Consider the following 24,297-nt stretch of genomic DNA (forward strand, 5'->3'; position numbering starts at 1 on the left):
TGTACAGAAAATTGAATTGGGGGTTGGCTGTCACGTTGAGGGGGGTGAAGAAGGGGGTATTTCTTTTTATGTCACAGAGTGTCTTTTCAAATACATAATTCGACGTGTTTCAGGGTTTTTCTTGAAAATGAATTTATCCGTTACATATGGTGCTCACTGTATGTTGTCCAATAATGCATTTAGCCAAGCTAACGTAGAGATACGTAAAATATGGAAACCTATAATCATGCGGAACACAACCAACTTCCGCCAAACGGTCAGCTCCCGCTAAACCCGATGAAGCGGGAAGAGGGGATAGGTAAAAGCACTCGAATGACCTATGAATAGTTAGATTTCGGAGGAATAAGTCCAATCATCACCCGAAGAAGATTTTGGATACTAACAACCGAAACGTCGTAAAGTAACTTGGCTTGGAATCTTTTCCAGTACAGTATTGTCCAAATAAAATAATTCAAATAAAAACATATATTTCCAAGACAGCTTCAACTCATGGGGTGAGCCTAATTTTATGCACGGCAGTGTATTTACAACTTATCGGTTATTGTCGGTGAATATGTTCCGATTGAGACGAACTTTTTACAAAATAGGAAAAAATATCGATTTAGAGCTAGTGTGATGAAATTTAGTGTAGGGTCTAAAAATTGCATAATAAATGATTTTTTCATATGTCATTTCATATCCAAAATCGATAAAAAAGTGCTTCTGAAGTTTTTTTGCAAATGTCAATTTATCATTTGGTGTTATTGGTCTATTTCAAAGTGAAAACTGTTGCCAGTCCAATATCTTAACCCCTTCATTTTATTGATTACTTCAAATTATTTTCCACGAGAGGATTCGACCATTCCTCACTGAATTAAGAGCTATCCCATTTACGATTTAACAGACGCAAACAATCGAATCATGTTTTTTTATTAAATTTCAGGAGCAAAAGTCGGAGCGTGGACCACGGCATAGCATCCCCCTTTGATCTGGATGCGCTCCGGGCCAAAGTCGACAACCAGTTAGATAGAAGTCTTGAAAGAGGTGAGAACTTTTAAAGTTGTGACGAGTTTATCGAGTTACCCGTGAGGAAGTTGACAACTCCCTTGAGGTGGTGCTTCGAGTATAACTTTTAGGATATAAGGGCTTGTTGGTGTAAAAAAAAGTGTTTCATTATCGAGTTATCTTTAGAGGAAGCAAATAGTTGGAAAAAAAGGAGGAAGTCAGTTGTTTTGAAAGGGGAGTCGCCCTTAGAAATATTTCGAGAAATACGTACGTTGCAACGTAGTTTTTGACTGAGTTTATAAAAGTTTTGGAGTATATTATTTTGATGAAAAGAATCTATGAACAATCGAACATTAAGCACATTGAAGCAAATGAATGACTTTCTTGTTTCATTTCTGCATATAATAAAGTATAAATTAAAACGAATATATTCGAGTGGTCAAGCAGGCTAACTAATTGAGGTTGTAAGTTATAAAAGTTGTGTGGCTTCAATTCTTGCACCATCTGTTTCTTATAAGGTTTTACACCCAAATCCTTTCGCAAAATTTTCCGCCTAGTGGAGTAACAGAGGCCCAATTGCTGCGAACGGAGGCGAATCGACATTTCACGGTCATCACGAACACTGGCGGATACAGCCGCAATATTTTCTTCGGTCCTCACTCTACGTATGCGTGTTGGTGGTTTAATGTCCAATAATGTGAACTGGGTTCGAAACTCAGTCACAAGCTTCAGAATAGCTCCCTCAGTAGGCCGACGAAACTGCCCATAAATTGGAAGAAGTGCACGATACACTTTCTTCACCGAGCATGAATTTTCATAATAAAATTCAATAATTTGCAAGCGTTGTTTATTCGTAAGTCGATTCATGGTTAAATTATAGACCAAACTGAACAAGTTTGATAATGACTCAAGACACGATTCACGCGTGATCTGTCAAAAACAGTGTTGCCAAAAAGATACCAGCAAAAAAAAATTCATGCAATGATTGAGTGTTTTATATATGTATTATTATCATATGTTTGAAAGTAGTTGAATCGAAGGTATCAGAAAGAAATTTTTCTGCATGATTTACAACCTTTGTAAAGAGGTTTCATTGCTATTTTCCACATTTTTGTATAATGATGTGAAGAAGACGGCCAAAAAGTTTTTTCACAAAAACTAATCTCTTCTGATAATATTTTCTTTCCAGTTTATTCAATGCATCATTATATTTCTAATATATAATTATTAGGTGTAGTATCATCTATATTTACTCATGTTTCAACTCACTTTAGGTGACTTCACGGATTTTAAGCTTTAGATATTTGCCCATTTAACGCTTTCAAATGATACCTGTAAATCTCATTCTTTCATTAATTCCCCTATTGTTCGAAATCAACGAACTGTGTATGATGCGTTGCATAATCATAGTGAATGAACGATAAAGTTTCACAATTATTGTTAATTATAATTCCAGGTTATACAACTCGTCCTACACGTTGAATATCGAATTTAGTCTATTAGCGATAATGGTGATAAATGATTAGCATTTACTGGTTAATGATAAACGTTCATAATGTTCGTTATGTTAATGGGAAACACTCTTTCAGATTTTGATGCGGAACAAATATTTTCATTCATGGTTCATGATTCATGTTTTTTCTATCCATTAGCCGCTATATACAATTGGCAAACAGTGTGTGTAAAGGATTCTGTTATTTCTGATTATATGATGGATTGGGAAGTCCTCCACTGATGTGCTGAGGTTAGAGATCTTGGGGTAACTCACAACAGTACTTTATCGTTTGTCAAACATATTCAAAATATTGTTAAATCATCAAATTGAATGTTAGGATTCATTATTAGACAAACTCGGGAAATTACGAATAACAATACTATAAAATTTATAGTACTCACTTGTGAGACCTAAATTGGGATTTGCAAGTATAATATGGTCAGGTGAATATCGGCCCACAATCAATGCAGTCGAGAAAATACAGAATAAATTGCTCAGGTACTTATATCACAAACAGTTCCGTATTAGGGCTAACTATAAAGTTATCAGATCTAATCGACTTATACATGACTTCAAAGTTCTCTCTTTAGAAACTAGGAGATCCCTCACCATGATATATGTTTTGTATAATGTAACAAACGACAGAATAAAGGCACCAGGAATCCTATCATTACTGAGATTCAATGTCCCTTCCCGTAGAACTCGGAGAACTTATCCATTCATTATTCCGTTGGTGGTTACAACGAACAGATCACCTCTCGTGACCATGCTGCGACTGACCGATACATGTAGTTTGCTTGAAGATTTAGATTGGACTCTACCTTAGGGAGTATTTCGTAGAGCAATAATAGATTATTTCTTGAATATATGTTTGATAGGGTATACATATTTATTATTGGACAGTATTGGCATGCAAAGAAATGCTTTGAAATTTTTTCATCTTATTTGGACTCAAGAAAACAATTCGTGACTATAAACGGATGTATAAGTGAAGGAAGAACTGTACTTTGCGGAGTTCCACAAGGAACAGTCCTATGGCCAATCCTCTTCGTGATTCGTGTAAACAGCTTACTCACCTTGCAAACATGTGGAAATATTATCAGCTATGCTGACGATACGGCTATCTTTTCTAGCGCAGATTCTTGGGACAACTTGAAACATATCGTTGAAGAAGATTTCAGCCACCTGATAAGATTGGTTTAATCACAAACAACTCACCATCAATTTTGAAAAATGTATGTTCCTACCGTTGAGCTGTAATGCTTCCAACTTGCCCAGTTTATCTTTCAACAATCACGGAACTACTTTCGAAATTGATGCAACCTACCAAATCAAATACCTTGGTGTCACTGTTGATAGACACTTAAGATGGAATATACATGTCGACAACGTAACAAATTCTCTCAGAAATTCAATTCTGGGAATAATAAATTGACTGAATTACCAATCACAATGTATATATGTCTCGGAATATATTTAAAAAAAATTAAAAAAATTGAATTCTGATGTGAATTCTGAAATATACTTACTAACCATACATCATATATGTAAAATTATTGATAATATTCATTATGTGAAATGTGTTTTATAACTTTAATACTTTAATATACATTATATACTAACCACACTCTATAAACATTGTAGAGTTTTCCACTAACAGCTATCCCTTTCTATGAAAGCAAAGACATCATGTTAATCTCACTCAGTCGAGAAACCGCACATAATAACCTTAAGATAAGTGAATATTAATCCCCACGAACAAGATTATCTTTTGTAGGGTTCTTGTTCATTTCTTCTAATTTCTTTATTATTTTTAAATTTTCAATGTAACCATTGCCTTTCGTGAAATAAATTGATTGATTGATTGAATATATTTAGTATTTTCATGTGTTCATGAATATGATTTTCTATCCATAAGCTAATTTACATATATTATTATTATCGATTTTATTGCACAACCATATTCAATAACAGAGTACATATAGTTTATGTCTAATCAACCTCAAAGTTTTTGAGTGGGTACACAACTGTCTCTCATGATTTATAATTATTGAAATGTGAAGATTATTTTATATTCATTATCCATGTAATTAGACCTTTGATCTGTTTGGATACAAATAAATGAATAAATGATTTATTTATGGATACTACCATTTCATCCCTTGATAAAACACTACAATTACGGCAGTATTTTTTTTTATTAGAAAAAGTAACATGTATTATAATAATCTCAATAAATTAGGCTAGCTCATTGTTGATCCTGCATAAATACAATCTATACTTGACAAAACACAATAAAAAAAATTATTTTGAACAAAAAGTCAGTGTGGTACAAGTGATACTCGTATAATAGGATTGCTCCCCCCCTCATAAGTACTTTTCAAACTTCTCAATCCCTTCACGCGGGTTTTTTGAATGATCAATTCCCGATACTTTCTTGACAAAAAGTATATAGAGAAACAACAGTTTAAATAATTGAAAAATAATTGTTTTACGCTGCAATATCAGAAGTCGATTAATTTAATTATTTCATTTTCTTGGTTATAAATATGATCATTATTTCAGACATGTTCATCGATTTCAGTAATTACAATGTTTTATACTATATATTGAAGTATGTTCTGGTCGTCCATGAATGTTTAATTACTTTTCATTCACGTATGAATAAAACTCACTTATAGACGTATCAGAACAGTTCCTGTTTATCAATCATAATTGGCAGAATTCGTTGATGTAGGAAATGCCAAGGAACGTAGGTTTTTATAACCAGTTGCAGTTAATTTTTTTTTTCATTATTCGGCGTATTTTCAGATAAATTATTTCGAGAACTTAGATATTGTTTTATGAATTACAATGTAGTACCTTTCAAATGTTTGTTTTAGCAGCCCGTCCCTTCATCGAATACATATTGAAACTAATCCAATCCAAATTCAACTTCTAATTAATTCGTCATTTCATATACTGCCACTTATTTTCGAATCGCTATCAATAATAGGAAAATATACATTTAATTTATTACTCATTAGGGATGAATAACTATTCGTATGGGGATAGCATGATCAATTTTTTTAAATCACGTGAATACACTATTTCAATGAGTGTTTTCTTTTCTGAAAAATGACGTCCGCTCAACTTGTTGCTCAATTTGTCGAGTATTTATTGAATGAATTTCGAGCGGATAATATAACCCTGAAAAGAGAAAACAAGGCAACCCCAAAAAGATTTGTCAATGGAAAACTTTTCCTGCCATATGTGAAGAATATTACCAACCACCCCGGGAGAGTTTTGCAGAAACAACGTGAAATTGATATTCAGGTTTATTGAAACCATTCGAGAGAGTCTAAGGTCAGTCCAAGGTCAGCTGAAGCTGAAGCTCAACCCATGCGTAGCCCACGTGTGACCGAAACCCACGAACATGTTTTTCAATAGAAGTGCATATTGAACATGGCCCACACACATGACTCATAACCAAACCTCTATAACTTCTTCCAGTAGTCAAGATGACAACAAGCCAGCAACATCTTCTTCAATAATTGAATAGAACTGACCGATACTTGATGAAAATCCATATTAAAAAACTAATAAATACAGTTTATTGTATGATTTTCACTAAATAATCATAGTGAAAATCATAGAATAAACTCTATTGATTAGTTTTTTTACATCTTCTTCATCTGAGGATGAAGAAACATTTATCCTGTTGCACCTCTTCTCCCACAAATCATCCTTCAGTTTTGTTTTCATGTAATCTTCATGAGTAGTATCATATAAAGCAGGAAAGCTCTTAAAAATTTCAATGAATTTATCCATTTTCCATTTCGAAAAAACTGATCACACTGACAAAAGTAGAGACCCACGACCCACGAAACTATGTTGCTAGCGCAACCCGACCTACACGAAACAGTTTGAAATTGAACCTAGCAGTAGGATGGGTTCAATGTGCGCCAATCCGTCTCAAAACATGTTTACAAAATAGTGCACGCATGTGGGGTGGGTTCAATTTGCGGCGGAGTTGTGAGTATGATCGGTTTACAGTGGAACCACGAAAAGTAGTGCAAGTACCCGACTCTCTGAACACTAGACAAGCCGTCGCCCCGGGCATATCGACAAATCAGCAGTAGCGGAACATGGAGTTAGAGAAGGAATCCATGTTGTCGCCTTTAAAGAGGCTCAAGTTCTCGACTGAATTCAGAATTATAGTCGAAGTAATCTTTATTGTGAATAGTTAAAGCTATCGGCATCTCAAAGGCCAAAAAAACCAATACAGAGAAATAATGCCGCTACGACTAGTATACGTGGACTGAAGAATTGGCGGTTCGTATTGGATAATTTTTACTAATCGAGTTTTATGATTGGCTAAAGAGTCATAAAATTAAATTTGAAGTCATGTTACGGCGACGAATAGAATATGGGGATGTGTATCGCCGTTCAGTCAATGTTCAGTTCAGGAACTGATCGCGATTTAATTGTTAAAATTCTATATTGGTGCAGTTATAATTACTCAAAATTGTTGTTATCTATTTAAAATGTGGCGTCCTTGGACAGGTACTAATAGTAATAACGAGTAATAACGCAGACTTTTTCCTGTGTAGTGATTTCAATAGCGCTGGTGAACAATGCGAAAAAGAGATACCATTCAATAGAGAGAGAATAGAGAGAACACAGAGAGTATGTTTCAATGTATATTAGAAACTACATCTCAAGTTTGGTTTCGAGGGAAACAAACTACCACAAGCAACATCAGATTTGACCGAAATTCCTTTTTCAACTGTACGTAAAATAGCCAAAAACAAACTTTATGAACGCAAGACGCGATGTGATACGAGATTACCAAAACCTTTAGATGCTCATCTGATAAAATCATCAAAAACAAACAATATACGTCAGTTACAAAAGCAATTGAAATCATAAGGAAGAAATTGAATACTTTCGAGCGTAACGTGAGCTGCTGTGACAAAACTCTTCAGAATTGGATGAAGAAACTAGAATTTAGATTTGAAATAACAAACAAACGTCAAGCAGTTATGGAAAACAGAAGAATAGTGGAATTGCGTAACAAATAACTAAATATAGACAAGAACAACGGCAAATTTTCTATTTGGACGAAACTTGGTATGACACTCACGACACAGTTACGAAAGGATGGATTGATGGTTCGAGAATGTGTAGGCCTAACATGCCTGCAAACAAAGGATTGTGCATTGCGTAGGAAGTAAAGGATGGGTTCCGAATTCTTTGAAATTATCTGGAAAAAAACTTAAGGACTGTAATCTTGACTATCATAAGAACATGGAAGCTAATATTTTCGAGGAATGGTTTGAAAACACATTGATCCCAAATTTGGATGCGAAAAGTGTAATAGTTCTTGAAAACGCTTCCTATTATTCGCGACAGCTCATCAAAGTACCGAATAAAAATTCGAGGAAAGATGAAATACAAAGTTTTTTAATAGATAACAATTAGTATTTTGAAGATAACTATACCAAATACCAACTACTTGAAGTTTAACAGACAGAAACATTTGAAAAAGTGTATGCCCTTGAGAGTATTGCTAACAAGTATGGACACACCATACTGAAACTTACCCCCTATTTTTGTGTTTTCAATCCCATCGAGTTGATTTGGGGAAAATTGAAACAAAGCATCAGGCGTAAAAATAATTTTCCAAAATTTGATAAAAAGGTAATAGAGCTGGTTAAAGAAGAAGTATCTACTATTACCGAAGAAGACTGGCAGAAAAGGAATAAAAAAGTAATTTTAGTTGAAAAATACTATATGGAGATCGGACACTTCCATATTAATGGTGGAAATAAATTCATTATTGATTTAAATAACGACAGTGATAGTGAAACAGAGAATATAGAATTCTTATACAATTAGAAACGATTTGAATAACAAAATTAGTTAGCTCTCTACCTATATTATTGAAGGGGAGGTGTAGGAAAGTAGGTTGCACTATATCGTTTACTTCAACTATACTATCCAAGACGTTATGGGAAGTCGATAAAAATTCAAAAGGAAATGAACATTGATGAAAGTTGGCCACCTGCACTTAATATCAGTCGAATGAGGTAATTGAATTGAACCAATAGAAACGAATCTTCTCCCACCATCAATGGAATACATCCGTAGTCGTAGATGAATTCGGTCTTGAAAACGTGTGGACCAGTGCCAACAAACCCGAAATATAACGTTGACGAATATAGCTTTGACACAGTTATCTACGGCCTTTAACACTACTTGAAAATTTTTTGACCACAAGTTACACTGAAGCTATGTGAAAAGTTCATTGCATATTTCATAACATTGATAATATTCATCTTATTTTGTAGGGAAAAACTATTTTTCCAGTCTGTTCCTTGATTCACAAGTTTTTCTAAGGATAAAGAAAGCGGTTAGATGTACCTCCAATCTCAAAACATTTCAGTAGGCTTTTTCAACTCAGACGTTTGACCATTTTCGAGGTCATTGCTGTACGTCGGTACAAAGTAGGGTCATATCATCATACCATTAACAGCTTCAAAGCTTTTGGAATAGTCACAACTCCATCTTGTGAACAATGCATGAAGAAATGCATTCTCGTTATGCTTTGTAATTTGGTTGTGAGAAATAAAAAGGTTGACAATTGGAAGGGAGGATCGACTATCTCATGCTGTGATAGGAGGAAATCGCAGAAGGCTGGGGAGAAAAATTTCAAAGTGGAATATTGTTCACAAAAGAAAACCGTTCGGAGCCGTCGATTTTTATTCTGAGGAAAAAACATATATACACATATTCAATCTTACCACTTCCACCCGTTGGTGGGGTGCGATCCAACCCTTAAATCCTAAATTGAAGATTGTGGATCAAGTGATACCTCATTTGGAAGTTCATCGGTTTCTCTATTTGACGTTATCGAATTTTTATGATTCAAAGCAGTAGATATTTCGAGAAAATGTTGTGAAGTAAATCTTTCAAAAAGTAAATATTATGCTTTTTTTCACGATTAAGACTGATTGATTGTGCATTATGTACTCATCAATAATCACTTCTATTGTTTGTTGACAATTTGGAATTCGATGAGTGCCGTAAAAAAACAAACACGGTTAATGCTAGCTTCCGCAGATAGTAGAAATGATGAATTGTAATTTTAATGCTGAATGTTGGAATATTACACCGGAAATGCTCTAGAACGTCCGAAACCGCATTAAACAAAACCTTCATTATAGTGAACAAAACTGGCCGTTATCGAAACGATTCGCTACATCCATTGTTTTTTCAATTATTTGTCCAATTTCTCATTTGTTTATATTGATCAATTAATCATTTTTTAATTTCTCTTTCAGAGAAAGTGCTGGAATATAATTAATATCGACTGCTTTTAGTGTTAAAACAATTGGAATTGGTCTAGTTACTGTTTTTGTAAGGACAGAACACAAGCACTATAGGAAAATTCTTGAGGCGCTCTAAAAGCGGTGCCTGTGCGACAGTAGCGATTCACTTTGGAATTGAATCGCTGGAGATTAAATTCATCTGGAAAAACCTTCTCAGGAAGTTTATTCCACATACACGCAGTTATCCAAATCAAAGAGTTCTTAAGCAGTGAAGTTTGAGGTGTACTGAGTTGAACCCAGTGCGTCGCGTATTTCTGATATGTACCGCTCTTGGTGGAATCGAATGTGCCAAGTCACTTGAACACCTCCCGTGAAAGTATCTATAAAGTCTATCTAAAGTCTATTCCAGACTATCAAGGTTGCACGTGATGTTCGCGTCTCCAATCAGGCGGATAGCTCTTTTCTGGATGGAAACCAGCAGCTTCAGGGTATGCTTAAAGGCGGAGCTCCATACATGAGAACAATACTCCAAAGGAGGTCTGATCTGAGCTTTATAAGGCATCAAAAGTTGCTGAGGAGTGTACAGTTTTCTGGTTCGGAACAGTGTTCCAAGTTTTTGAGAAGCAGCCTCTGCAGTTCCAGCGACATGATTATGGCAAGACATATTGGTGTCCATTTTGACCCCCAACCAACTTAACGAAGATATTTATCTTTTTAGAGGAAACCGATGCCTGGGTTTGCGTGGCATTGAATGGAACCTGGTTACTTTCACCCCAATTCGAAATTACCTAAGATTCTTATCAAGATATGCAACCTTCTGCTGCCGGTGAAGATTTGCATCTGCAGCCGATGTCCAGGATTCCAAATGGAATGACGAAACAAGTGTGCAATATATTGGATTCTTGTTGGAGGGTGGGAGACAATATGGCACCTGGGGAACACCAACGTTGATGATAAAAGTATTCGAGAGATATCCATCGACGGCCACTTGCAGGAAACGTTTTTTCAGAGAGCTGCAGAGCCTTACACAAAAATGATCCAATAAGCCATAACATCGAAGCTTGGCTAGCAAACCCTCATGCCACACACTGTCAAAGGCAACATTTCTTGAATCTCCATGTTTCTCGATTTCGTTATTGCAAATATGGGTGACATACAATAGAAAGTCGCCTGTTGATCATATTGATGATCGCCCAAGATGTTAACGCCCTCCAAATATTTAAGGATATGGTGGTTCTCAGCTTTCTCAACGATTTTTAATATCACTGATAGATAGATAAATTTATTGAAGTTTTCCAATTGAACATATGAAAACTTAAGTCAGTAAGGTATAAATATATAACCAAAATACAACAAAATATAACAAAAGATTATCACAGGTTTATAAATTCGTGGGAGTACATTTTAGTATAAATCGAAATTGAAAAAAAATAACATAAGTGTAACAGATATAAACGCATTTGTTTAAAATATGTAGATATCAAAATACACACATCGGAAAAGTCTAGGGATATTTTTATAACATACTAAATATTATAAAAATAAATGCATGAGGTCGTTTAATTTCGATTAAATTGGTACACTCGACCACCCTGTAGATTTCTATGGGTTGAACAAAGCCTGCAAAAACGGTAACTAATCTTTTATCAAGTTTTTTACAAACTGTAGGTTTTCGGCTAAAATGAATGTAGCTCTTCGTTTGGGGGTCTCCCAAAGTGTTATCAGTCGATTGTGGCGGCGTTTCCGTGAAACTGGCAGTCCAGCCGAACAACATCCAGGGCGAGGACGCGCTACAACTGCAGTTCAAGACCGATTTTTGGTCTTAACCGCAAGAAGACAACCGACAATCACAGCACCTGAGTTGGTTAACGTGTTGCAGCAGACGCACCAGATAACCATTGGTCGTGATACTGTCAGAAATCGACTGCATGAAGCAGATCTCCACAACAGAAGGCCACTTAGATGTCCACCTTTGTCAAGAGGCAATCGCGGTAGAAGATTAGAGTGGTGTCAAGAACATCAAAACTGGGATGCAAATGATTGTGCCACAGTTTTGTTTACAGACGAATCCAGATTTGGATTTCATCCAGATTCTCGTCGAGTAAGACTGTGGAGACGACCTGGAAATAATGAACGTTTGAGACACGTCCAGGAAGTCCACACATACAGAGGTGGTACAGTAATGCTATGGGGCGGAATCATGATCGGCCACCTAATGCACGATAATGCTCGTCCACATGTCGCGCGTCTAGTGACTGACTGGCTCACCAACGAAGGAGTTGATGTATTGCCATGGCCAGCACAATCACCGGACCTGAATCCCATCGAGCATTTGTGGTGTATGCTTCAACTAAGAATTACTCCGCATATGGGGAACATTCACACAACGTTTCAATTGAGAGAGCTTTTAATCGCTGAATGGGCAAATGTACCTCAACAAGACATTGACAATCTCATTTTGTCGATGCACGATAGATGTAGGGCCGTAATAAACCAGCGTGGAGACCATACTTTGTACTGATTCCAATTTTTTTTGTATTATGATTTTTTTTCGGGGTGCCAAAGAAGAGCCATATTTTTTTTTTAGTTTTGCTTTTATGCGCACTCAGTATTTTTGACCATTTAATAAATTTTGTTGTAAGTTACATTCGTTTAATAATCACCCGTCAACTTTTTTCCCTAAAGCGATCTAAAAAAAATTATTGCCATTTTTAAAAATATCCCTAGACTTTTCCGATGTGTGTATAATGAAAATGAAAATATAGTCTCGCATATATCATGTCTATATTTGTTAGGACTTTAAAAAGTTTGATGGCTAATACTGATATCTATCCTTCTTCAGTTTTCTGCAATCGTCATGAAGTTGCTATAAAAAGATCTTGCAAACTAGAATTTTGAAAGTATGCCTTCTGCCTTCTTCTCTGATTGTCAGTGGTAAATGATTGTATAGTTCGATGGCCATATAGCGTGGACCTCTTTCTGTATTTCTTAGTCTATGTTTAGGAAGAACGAGGTTCGAATTGTTTCTAGTATAGTACTCGTGAATATTTTTATGAATAATGAATTTTTCTTTGTTGTCATAAATGAAGATCCCATATAAAGTAAGTAATTTATTACTTTTTTAAAGTAACAGACAGGAGTCTGTTAAGTTTATGTGAAGCATATTCTTTATTATACGTTTTTGCATAATGAAAATGCGTTCCAAGTTAGTGCTTCCACCCCAGAACATAACTCCGTATTTGAGGAAAGGATATACGGTTCCATAGTATGCTGTTTTTAATGCAGCAGCAGAGTCTCAAAACTCTAATTGCATAACATTTGCTAGCCAGTTTTTTTGTAAGATGTTCAATATGTACGTCAAAGTTTAATTTGTCATCTAGATAGACCCCTAACATTTTTGTACATGATGGAAAGTTCAACTTTTCAAGGCCCATGTTCACATACTCTGGAATAATGATGGAAGTATTAACTGTTCTGAAAACTATACAATTAGTTTTGGCTGTATTCAAAAGAAGTTCATTTTGAATGAAATATGTTGAGTATAGCAAAGCGACTGGTCTGAGTGGTCTGTAGTTGATTAGAAGATTTTTTTGGCCTTCTTGGGAATAGGCTGAACGCGAACAATCTTCTAACAAGTTTATATGTAACGACGAATTGAAAGTAATTTATTATATATTACAATTCATTATATATTTATGGCTTTTCTCATATCAACTTTCATTTCGAGCGAAAATCTCGTGAAAATGCTTTTCTGTTCGCCTGATTCCTTTGTTGTGGCTCTCATTTATGAATGAATTTGTTCGTTTCATTCTTTGACTTTCCAAACGACAATTCACATTGTATAGAAAATGGTGGTGAGATGATGAAGTTATGGAAACATCATACAAAATGGAGAATAAATACATTTGAAAATATAAATATTTTTCAACATCAGTTTTAGATTTTGTTCGAAATCATCAAACGTTTATTGAACAAAATTCTAACTTTTCTTGTCACCATTCATTGAATAAAACCAACACATTACTTAGTTTTAAATACAACTTCATCCTAACCTCTCTAGCACCGGATGGGATTGAACTTTTTTGCTTGTATTTTCAATTCTAACTTTAATTTTTTGTTTGTACTCCGTAACATTGTTGTTTCGACTTTCAAGTACTATTTCAATCAACAAAAATGAACCTGGAATGGAAGGGGTATAGATAAATGTGAATTTTTTGCTAGGCTTTATTTCTAATTAAACTTTGTGAAGGCCGTAGAAATTTGTTCAATTGTTCTTCGATGATGGCTAATCTATTTCTTCCTGGTCAATAGAATTGATTCTGGTGAGTACCTAAGATACGTTACATATCCAGTGAAAGCATAAAAATATGCAATGAATGTTGAATTGAATAAATAGAATATGTATTTTAAAAATGGATAGTTTCATCCATGATTTGATTTTCATTGCGTAAAATAACCTGAACCAGATCAAAATATCAATAATCAACTCTAGTTAGTCCCTACTAATTTGTGTATTGTGGAAATGAAGAAATAAATTTGTCACCCCACGTATTTTCAGGCGTTTCAAAAATCACTATTTGCCAAGAAGGTTATGTAACTTATATCTCAGTAAAAATATCCCTAGAGGGCATAAGTGAGGTTTGTCAAAAACGGTCAGAAATAAAAAATTAAATACTGAATTTGTTAAATGAGGAAGTTTACAGCACATTTGGAGAAGTTTGTCTTTATGAACAGAAGGAAGACAGAAATGTAATTTTAGATTGCACTTAGAGTAAATGCTCGACTAAAAAAAATATCTTCCGAATAATTAGAGGTTTGGTTGTACTAAATTGTCGATATGAAATATGTTCCTTGATATTCTTGTAAAAATGAAAGTTTATTTTCACAGATTATCTCAAAAAAATCAAGAAGGCATAGGTATTACTGCAAAACAAGTCTAAAGCCTCATGAGTAGCCACAGCATATGAAAATAACATTACTGAAATTGAGTTTCACATTTAAAATAATTAAAGTACCTATATGATATATCAGAAAAAACCTCTGTGAACACTGTTGAGATTTATTAAAAAGAATACATTTTTTTTTAATTTATGATATTCTTGCCCCAGAATCACATCTATTTACCGCTCCGAATAAGGTAAATTTCTTATGTTTGTCATTTTGTAGCAACAATGCAACCAATTCAACGTCAGTGTTTCAAAATGGCTAACGAATGCAGGTTAATTGGGATCGCAATAAAAATACATATCACATTCCTGGTTGTTATGGGCTAGTTCTGTCAGGAGTCGGACGAGGTTGTTCGGCGATTATCGTAAAAAGCGGAATAATCAACGGTGAATTATGGGCGAAAACGAGGTTTGAAAGTTGTCAAGGTTGACTGTGATTTTGATCTGGAAAAGTGTTCGAGATTCACCAGAGATAAGAGTAACGACTACCCCCAAAGTATTGGGAGATCTAGAACAATGCGAAGATCAATAAAATTGTCTCGGATATTGCTATGATCATCAGCTGCTTCATTTTGTTTCTTTGAAATATCATATTTCAAAAAATTGCTGGCTCCTTTTCATCAATTCGAAGACTCGCTTGATTTGTGTGCCACCGTTTACATCATATTTCTTGCATTCGATCAATAAATTATCTAAATGCTAGTGAAAACAATAAATCAAGTGGGGGTTTATTGCCGAACTTACGATTGGGATTTCTCCTAACCGAACGTCGTACAAAAAAATGGGACAGGAAATAGGAAAATTTTTCATTTTAGGACCTCTACGTATACGCAAAGGTGATGAATTTCCGTATGACATACGTGAAATTAGTTTTCAATATCAGAAACAGTCGTTTATTTCGTCAAAGGGCGTAAACATGAGATCAACTGTAACTCAAATTCTAAGGTAGCGGCTTGTCGCCCACTTGACCATCACAGCACAGCACGGCCCGTCCCGTTAAAATACGTATAGGATTGGAACAATGAAAATGAATGGACAACCGTCCACTAGCCCGGCACGGCACAGCCAAGAGCGTCCGCCGCCGGAAAGGAGTCCAGCTCTCCGATCCTGTCCGGAAAATAACGGAACGTGCTGTGACGGACTGGCCAAGTGAATGTGTCGCCGGCCAGCGCTTGCCAGCATCAACTTGTCCAAACGTGCCCGGGAAGTTTCTGTCTCTCTGTTTTGCTATTCCATCAGTTGACAGCACGGTGTCAGACGGTACCTATGAAATTGGACAAGGAAAAAGTGAGTTGCTTGTTAAGGCAGGCTCTAGAATATCCAGAAGTTCTGAAAATTTGCCTGAAGTCATTCGGAAATACTGGAAAAATTTCTACTCGTCTACTTTCAGGTCGTTGAGAAGATGATGAAACTCTTCCAGATTTGCCCTCTTTGAATTAATGGCATGGACCCACATCCTTCCTTTTTGTGACTATTTTCTTCTACATTCAATAATGCGGCTACTATAATGACGACTTCTCGTCAGAACTGCTAGTAATAGACATGTTTCTATCACCGCTCGATTTCAAATAAAATTCCCTTGACCAGCACCTTCATTATGCTGGTTGTAGCTGGACAAGTGGGCGACAAGCTTTAACGTCCCATGAACCCATGAATCCATCTAGCATATAAGTCAAAAAAACTAATTTAACAAAAGCCATATACGTATTTATTGCCTTTGCCTTTTACGAAAATAAAAAGATTTCTATTTTCCTGTCCCATTATTTTATATAGGGCTAGGTTAGGAAATATTCCAATCATAATCAATATCTAGGCCATAGAAGATTTTTTGGCGGAGTACCTCCCACTTGGGTCATTGTTTTCACTTTCTCACGATTTGCATGTGGATGACTTGCATCTGCGTAAGGGTTAAACTTATATTCTACTTTAGGACTATGGAAATCATACATCACACATAGTGGCGTTGAAACAATACCTACGACCCAAAAGTATATTGACATCGTTATCTGAATATGCAGAAAAATAATGGAAAATCAAACAAGATTCTATGCCCATGAAAAAGTTATGTCCGTTTTTATGAGTCTACTTTAAACTGTAATATCTCAGTGAAGACTTATTCAACTCAATCGAAATAAACCCCATTTGAATAAGTGCACTTCTGCCAACGTAACACAAATCGAATTATTTCATCAGCATGAAAATTGAGTGCTCGGGATTCGGTGAAGTCGATGAAGACCGTTTTTGCTGGGTTCTAATTGGCAAAAGTCATCGAAGTGCTTGGAAAGATAATGGTCGGTTGGCGAGAGGTCTGGGGAGTATGGTGGGTGAGGCATAACTTCGACGCTCAATTCGTTTCATTTTTGGACGGTGATTTGTGAAACGTGCGGACGGGGGTTGTCTTGGATGAGGATCGGACCTCTTCTGTTGACCAGTGTCGGCTGCTGCTGACGCAATTTTCGGTATATTCCGTCGATTTCCTCACAGTAGGCTCTGCTGTGATGGTTTGGCACGGATGCAGAAAGTTATATTGAATCCGATCAACCGCTGACCACCATAAAAGAACCTTGTTTTTTTTGGTGGTTTTTCGCTTTTGGAAAGTACCTGGGTGGCTCATCGATGTACAACCACTCACCTGAACGTTTCCTCTTATCGTAGAGGATCCACTTTTCATCGCATGTGACGATCCGATTGAAAAAATGTTCGTTTTGGTTGCTCAGAAGCAACAATTTCTGTCGATCGTTGAAATCGTGGAGCACCCACTTTTCCACCTTTCTGACCTTTCAGTACGTTTCAAACCATCAAAAACCACATGGTTAGGTTATGTTAGGTTAGGTCTAAAGTGAGTGGGTCTATTCGATTCTCCACCGCAACCCGCAAGGATTTATTGTGGCTCACACCTATTCACACTCGACCACATAAACCCAGCTTCTTAACGAAGCCGATTAGTTTGTATGGTGAGTAGTCTTTCAGATCATGTGGTACGAGTACGGCCCTGCCGAACTCTAAAAACCCGATTCGGTCCCCAGCGGGGCAGGCACAAATTATGTACTCTGCTGTTTCATCATTTTCCAAACAGAGGCGACACACACACTGTCTTCCGACAGTCCGAGTCTTTGCATATGATTATTCAAATGATAGTGACCTGTAAAAAGGCCTGTTAGACATCGTAGTTCATCCCTACTGTAGTCCAACAACTGTTTGGTATCAAGCTTCGAAGGGTGAATAAACGCCTTGGAGTGAGCCAATCCTGGAAGATTCTGCCAGAAGTCCATCAATGTTCTTGCCATCCAGGTGTTCAATGTTTGTTTGGCAAAGCCTTAAGCGATGCCAATGACAGGTTCTGGTCCGATGAAGCTGGTTAGTTGGGCCAGTATGGCCAGGAATCCAAACCAGAGACAATCTGTTAAATCTTCCTATCGAGGAGAGGCGTTTTTGGCAATTTGCTACCAATTTAGACGTTGCTCGGTTGGAGTCATGAGCTTCCAACGCCGTATGACTGTCCAAGAATATTTTTATTGACTTGTGTATGAGGTTGGATTCTTCCAGTCTCTCTGCACACAATTCAATGGCGTAAATTTCCGCTTGAAATACAGTCGCATAGGTTCCTAGGCAGGTAGCTGACGCCCATGGTAACTGACGCCCAGTTCTTCCGCCATCCCACGCACCGTTTGTGATGGGTCAGTCTCCACCAGGATCCTCAAATCCTCGTTCCGGATTACAGTAGGTAGATCACTTTGGGGTTCATCTTCGAGACTAAAATCTCCGAAACGAAATTTCTCAAACCAACGTCGAACACTGAGTTCATTAATACTATCATTGCCAAATGCCTGGTTAACTTTTGGTCTGTTTCGGTAGCGCTTTGGTTCAAATTGAATTCGTAGAGAAAAATTGGCGAAAATTGGTCGACATTATATGGTAATAAGCTGAAAAGAGGCACACGCGACATTTAAACGGACAAAACGTTTGAAACAACCCAATAATATATGAGCCAGTAATATAAAGATAGCAGAAGAAATACAAAAATATCAGTTATAATCCAGATGAATTATAAATCATAAAATTCACGAACAAACATCTTCGTTGTATTTTAATTTCTGAAGAAGTTCATTACCAATCGATTTGTTATCGTCACATTTACTTCGAGTTCATTCGACATTCGTCGACAAATTAATTTGATAGGTAATATAGCGGGGTGGTGGGGTAAACGCTGAGTCTGAAATGAATCTTGTGGCATAATGTCATGATCCAGCAGTTGTCAAGGTCTCATGTCCAACTGCCGCATCTAATTTCAGTTGCTTCGATAATGATTTTCTCAGTCTCGAGACATTACAACAAACACCATTAATAAAATAACAAAAAAAAAAGTGATGAGTTCTTATGTGGGCCTATCGACGTCACTGGTTATCGTTTACACCAAAATCGACGATATCTCGGATTCTGTTATTATTTACAAGAATGGCAGAACATGGTTGAAAGGTTATTTTTTTTATCTGGGTTTATCGTAACTGTTCGATTCTTTGTGCATAACTATGTATTTGATCGAGATCGAGGTATGTTGGTTTATTTTAAAGAGTGCTTTTCGTTCGTTCCAGATCTTGATGGGTCAACGAATAGTTTGACGGAAAGGAGGAAAACTGGACCGCCGGAAAATACGACACTATACACGGTGAGTTATAAATGTGCAAGTAGTTGTTTGGATATATTTACAATGAGTTTTTCTAATATATAACGTTTCTGAGTTTGAATATCTCAGTATTAAGTGAGACATCGAAAAAGTGATTCAAATCCTCTACAAGTGACACTCAAAAGTGGTTCTGTTTCATTTTTCTTGACGATGAGTATTCTGAATATTCGTTTTTGAAAAATTTGTAATTAGACTCTCGTATTTTTGTCCCCTGATCACGCATTTGAAGACAAAACTTGGTGCTTCTGTAGAATCCCGAATTTCATTTCGGAACTGGAAATTCCGATTTTTTACTCGTAATTCCAACTCGGAATTATGACGTTATTTATTCAACCCAACATAACTTAAATGCCTGACCTAACATGCTTGCATTCATGTTGATATCACGATATTTCGAATTGGAATCATGGAATAATTATGGAATTATGGAAAAGGTTTTCTACCATGTAATTGAATATACTGAAAAAAATTTGGATTGCGTGCTGGTTGACCAAATTGAAAGAACTCATTCGTTTGAGTCGGAACTTTCAGAAGTTTGTATTTTCTTCGTCAGGACTTTATACAAATCATATATTATATTATTATATATATTATAATTATAAAAATATAACATCGTAAATATATTCAGGGTGTTTCAAATTCGATCTTCACCATCGTGATCTCGGAAACTATGAGAAATAGGAAGGTTGTTAAATTGGGGCAAAGTTGCGCATTTACCTGACTAACAACATGCCGTTGAGAAAGTTGTGAAATTCCGAGTATATCCGGAGATATCAAGAAAAAACAGAAATTTCGGAAAATGGTTTTAATTTTTTTCTGGCTTCATTTTTCGAAGAATTCGAAAATAAATTGCATTTCCACGTTCCCGTTTTTTCCCTGCTATATAATGGTGTTTTCAGATTTGCTATTCGACGTTTCGTCTTCCGCCCACCGTCAACAACTTTATTTTTTCTTAAGAGCGCTACATTGGATTCTTTCTGTTTTGAATAGAACCAGATTACCTTTTCAATTAGTTATGCAGTTATGCAGTTCAAGCAGTTATGCTTGAAGAAGCTATTGTATAGCGAAACACGTGTCGCGGTTTTTGTGAAACCCTTATAGTGAAAATCATAGAATAAACTCTATTTATTAGTTTTTTAAATATGGATTTTCATCAAGTATCGACCAGTTCTATTCAATTATTTTCTTAAGCTTTTCCATCTCGTCGTAATCGACACTCCTTGTTTTCACCATAAAACAGAAAATTTTCAGTCAATTATTTCACTTCCAACACCAAATGTTTTTTTTTTTTTTCGTGGATTCACCAATAATTGACTACACTGAATAATCAAACTTAACTTTATTTCACTTTAAATACACAAATACTTCAACTAAAACTTCCAACTATTATTAGTGTATCGCCTTACTAGATCACTTCGCGTACCGCACTGTAACGTCCACTTGGCTGTCTAGATATCCCCTTGGCTAGCCTTTAAATATCGTGATCGAATGTCCAAATTTCTCCGAAGTTCTGTCGAAGTCGGTGGCATTATTCTTCCTGCTTCTCGATTGGTGGGGAATCATCGTGCACTCGCGCGCTCTTAGCCCACGTCACGCCTGGTTTATGGCTACCAGCGGCGGCCGGCGTTATTTTCTTTCTGGTATGATTTACAACATCACCTATTATTTACAACCGAAAATAACTAATAGGTATCAGGCCACGAAAATTAAGGAACTTGAAAATCGAAGATTAACAGAGAATGCCTCTGCTTCACCTCTCCTTTAAATGAATATTCGATAGTCCCCTCACTTCGAAAGGAAAATATTTGGCAGTAAAAAAAATCTAAAGTAAATGGAACTTCAAACGTTCCAGCCAGTCTCTATATACCTACACAGTAGGTTTAATGGACTGACACCTATCAGAAAACAACTACTCCCCTGGCTAATACCACGAAGAGCGTTGGATTATATCCGACAGGCGTCAGTGCAGGAATTTTCACAGAAAATGTCCTGCATATGCAATTGGCAATACAACTGAAAGAGTCGACCTTCAATTATGGAACGGGCACACTTGCAGACCGGTTTCGGGCTTATTAGCCACTCATCAGTGCAAGATAGTGACCATCATCGACCTGAAGTCAATGATATTCCACAATTGAAAATCGGAAATCTCTCAGAGTATTTCATTCCTCTTCCGAAGTTGGAGCGAACAAGTGTGCAAGTGTGCAAGTGTGCCCGTTCCATAATTGAAGGTCGACTCTTTCAGTTGTATTGCCAATTGCATATGCAGGACATTTTCTGTGAAAATTCCTGCACTGACGCCTGTCGGATATAATCCAACGCCCTTCGTGGTATTAGCCAGGGGAGTAGTTGTTTTCTGATAGGTGTCAGTCCATTAAACCTACTGTGTAGGTATATAGAGACTGGCTGGAACGTTTGAAGTTCCATTTACTTTAGATTTGTTTACGGCCAGTCTTCAAGCATAGCCCACTGACTAATAAGAAAAAATATTTGGCAGTAGTAGATATCATTGTGGGCCATCAAGTGTCCCAGTGTACCCTTTGACATATTTAGCCCAATTTACGCGCCATTGGAAACGACATATCAAATGTCATGTGTGAATTTTCAGGTCGCAGATAGAGACACGCTGACATCTGTAGCAGCCCGATTCGATACAACCCCATCAGAGCTAACCAAATTGAATAGGCTAGCGACCCCTTACATATTCCCCGGTCAACAAATATATGTTCCCAGTCGAGAGATTCCAGAAAACGAATCTGAAGGATCCACTCCCGTAGAAGATTCACATGACGATCTGCCACCAGAGGAGAAGGGTAAGAAATTCAATTTTTTTTTTCAATTTTCTCACGATGAATAGGGTTTTTATGATGATATGGGTTTGACTGTAAATCGAAGACGTGACTTGCTATTTCAGAGTCCATATTGTTGAGTAAAAATATATATTTTCTGATAGAACCGATATTATTGATATTTATAAAACGTTACTGTCGGAGTTTTTCATACAGAGTATTATATAATCAAGAAGTCGTTATTTGAGGTTATGTTTGAAGCAATATGAGGATTTCAGATAATTTTTACCTCAAGAAAACGCAGTGGCGTATCTATTTCACCTTTAAAATGTTTCAGTTCAAATCCCGCACAAACACCATTGGCGAGAATACAGCAAAAATGCCTTTTGATTCATAGAACATGCCGCAGATATCAGGGGCCATACCAAAGTTATCATTAAACGTTTTTTTCCCAAAACTTGAGTGACCTGTAGTGCAAAAGCTGAGACTGTCAATTCCTCAAATATCAGCCTGTATAAATATAGAAATGCATTAGCGATAATTATTTACACACCGTTCTACTTATTTATTTTATGTTATCTTACGTTTCGGCTGTTTGAACTAACGAGATAAAAATAATAATCAACTTCATCGAAAATATTACAAAAAGTTAGTCATTCGGTTCGAACAAATGTCAAATGTAGTGACAAAGAATCAGGGCCGGCCCTGTCCGTGAATTCTTTACGACAAAGATAAGAGATTATAAAATGGTTTTTCATTTGTTCAGGGTCCTGTGGTTTTCTTATCGTTATTACTTGACTGGTTAGATTAGTGCTACAATTAAAAAATAAATATTCTCCGGACTCCATTTCAACCGTATTTTGAAGTCATTAAACGCGATACCGTCGATCACAAACCGAATTGAACTATAGTAGTTATGCAAATAGTGCATTTGACTGCCGAACGCTTATCACCGACCATATGGAAATGTGGAATATTCCACGATTTGGTTTATTTCAAACGCGCTATTTATACACCGGGTTGTCACCTCTACACACCAGTTCATTGTGTACATACATTGCTAGTTCCTTTCAACTGTTACAAACAATTTGTTCCATGTCTCAATCGGTTTCATCGGTAATTATTATGGCAGTTGGTTTATAATTTGGCGTTCTCGCGTCCTGACTCTTATCGATTACAGTGAGTGACTTCGGAAAAATCATCTATTTATAAGCGTGACCGCGTCATTAATGTTTTTGTCTTGACTTTTGTTTTCAACTTGACACGATGAACCTTGTGTACAGTGAGTGGTGGTTACTAGCGTGTATGTTATGAAAGTTTTGTGTTACAAAATTGCATTGGATTGGATTGGTCACGACTTGAAAGATATGCAAATAAATTTATCCAGTTCGTTTGTAACTATTTTCGGTAAATATTCGTTTTGAGGCCACCCGGCGATTTTGAAAAAATGTTCGAGGTTACTTACGTATTTTGATGCGTAGATTATGAATCCGACGTTTTCCCTTATTTACAAAGTTACGGCCCTTCAAAGTTCAGAAAAGGGCAACTTTTCAGCCTTCTTTTCCACAAGATGAACTATTTAAAAACACAAGCATTTATTCACTAGGTCACCTTTACACGTTATTCCTCCTTAATTAACACTTTTTTAATTCAACGATCAACATTTTTCCAATAAAAATGTTTAAATATAGGCATATTGACAGCATCAGTGGTACCAACTATGCCATTAACTTCAAAAACGTAAAATACAGATATATAACCAAAAAGCAGCTCCGTTAATTTTTTAACATTTTTATTGGAAAAATGTTGATTGTTGAAGTGAAAAGTGTCAAGCAAGGAGGAATCAGGTGTAAAGTTGACCTAGTGTATAAATGTTTGTGTTTTCAAATAGTTTATCTTGTGAAAAAAGGCTGAAAAGTTGCTCTTTTCTGAACTTTGAAGGGCCGTAACTTTGTAAATAAGGGAGAACGCCGCTTTTTTCTTTCGGATTCGTAATCTACGCATCAAAATACGTAAGTACACTGAAACATTTTTTCAAAATCGCCCTCAAAACGAATGTTTAGCCTATTTTCTTTCAAGCTCACTT

General features: G+C 36.3%; 1 protein-coding gene across 10 annotated transcripts in view; it reads left to right on the plus strand.

Moving 5' to 3' along the window:
* Positions 1-24,297, plus strand: part of mtd (TLD domain-containing protein mustard) — a 312,338-nt gene that overhangs the window by 241,055 nt on the left and 46,986 nt on the right. For 7 of the 10 annotated variants that reach the window (XM_074184319.1, XM_074184321.1, XM_074184323.1 and 4 more), the window contains 3 exons: positions 923-1,023; positions 19,331-19,404; positions 22,031-22,235. In XM_074184319.1, the coding sequence (XP_074040420.1) occupies positions 923-1,023; positions 19,331-19,404; positions 22,031-22,235 (380 nt within the window). Of the gene's footprint in view, positions 1-922; positions 1,024-18,983; positions 19,215-19,330; positions 19,405-22,030; positions 22,236-22,963; positions 23,494-24,297 lie in introns of those variants that run through there. The other 3 variants (XM_023159274.2, XM_023159275.2, XM_023159276.2) reach the window with 3 other exon arrangements.

Source organism: Leptinotarsa decemlineata, unplaced genomic scaffold, assembly GCF_025532065.1.
Source record: "Leptinotarsa decemlineata unplaced genomic scaffold, Ldec_3_MD MMD2_tig00026354_RagTag_RagTag, whole genome shotgun sequence".
Taxonomy (NCBI): Eukaryota; Metazoa; Arthropoda; class Insecta; order Coleoptera; family Chrysomelidae; genus Leptinotarsa; species Leptinotarsa decemlineata.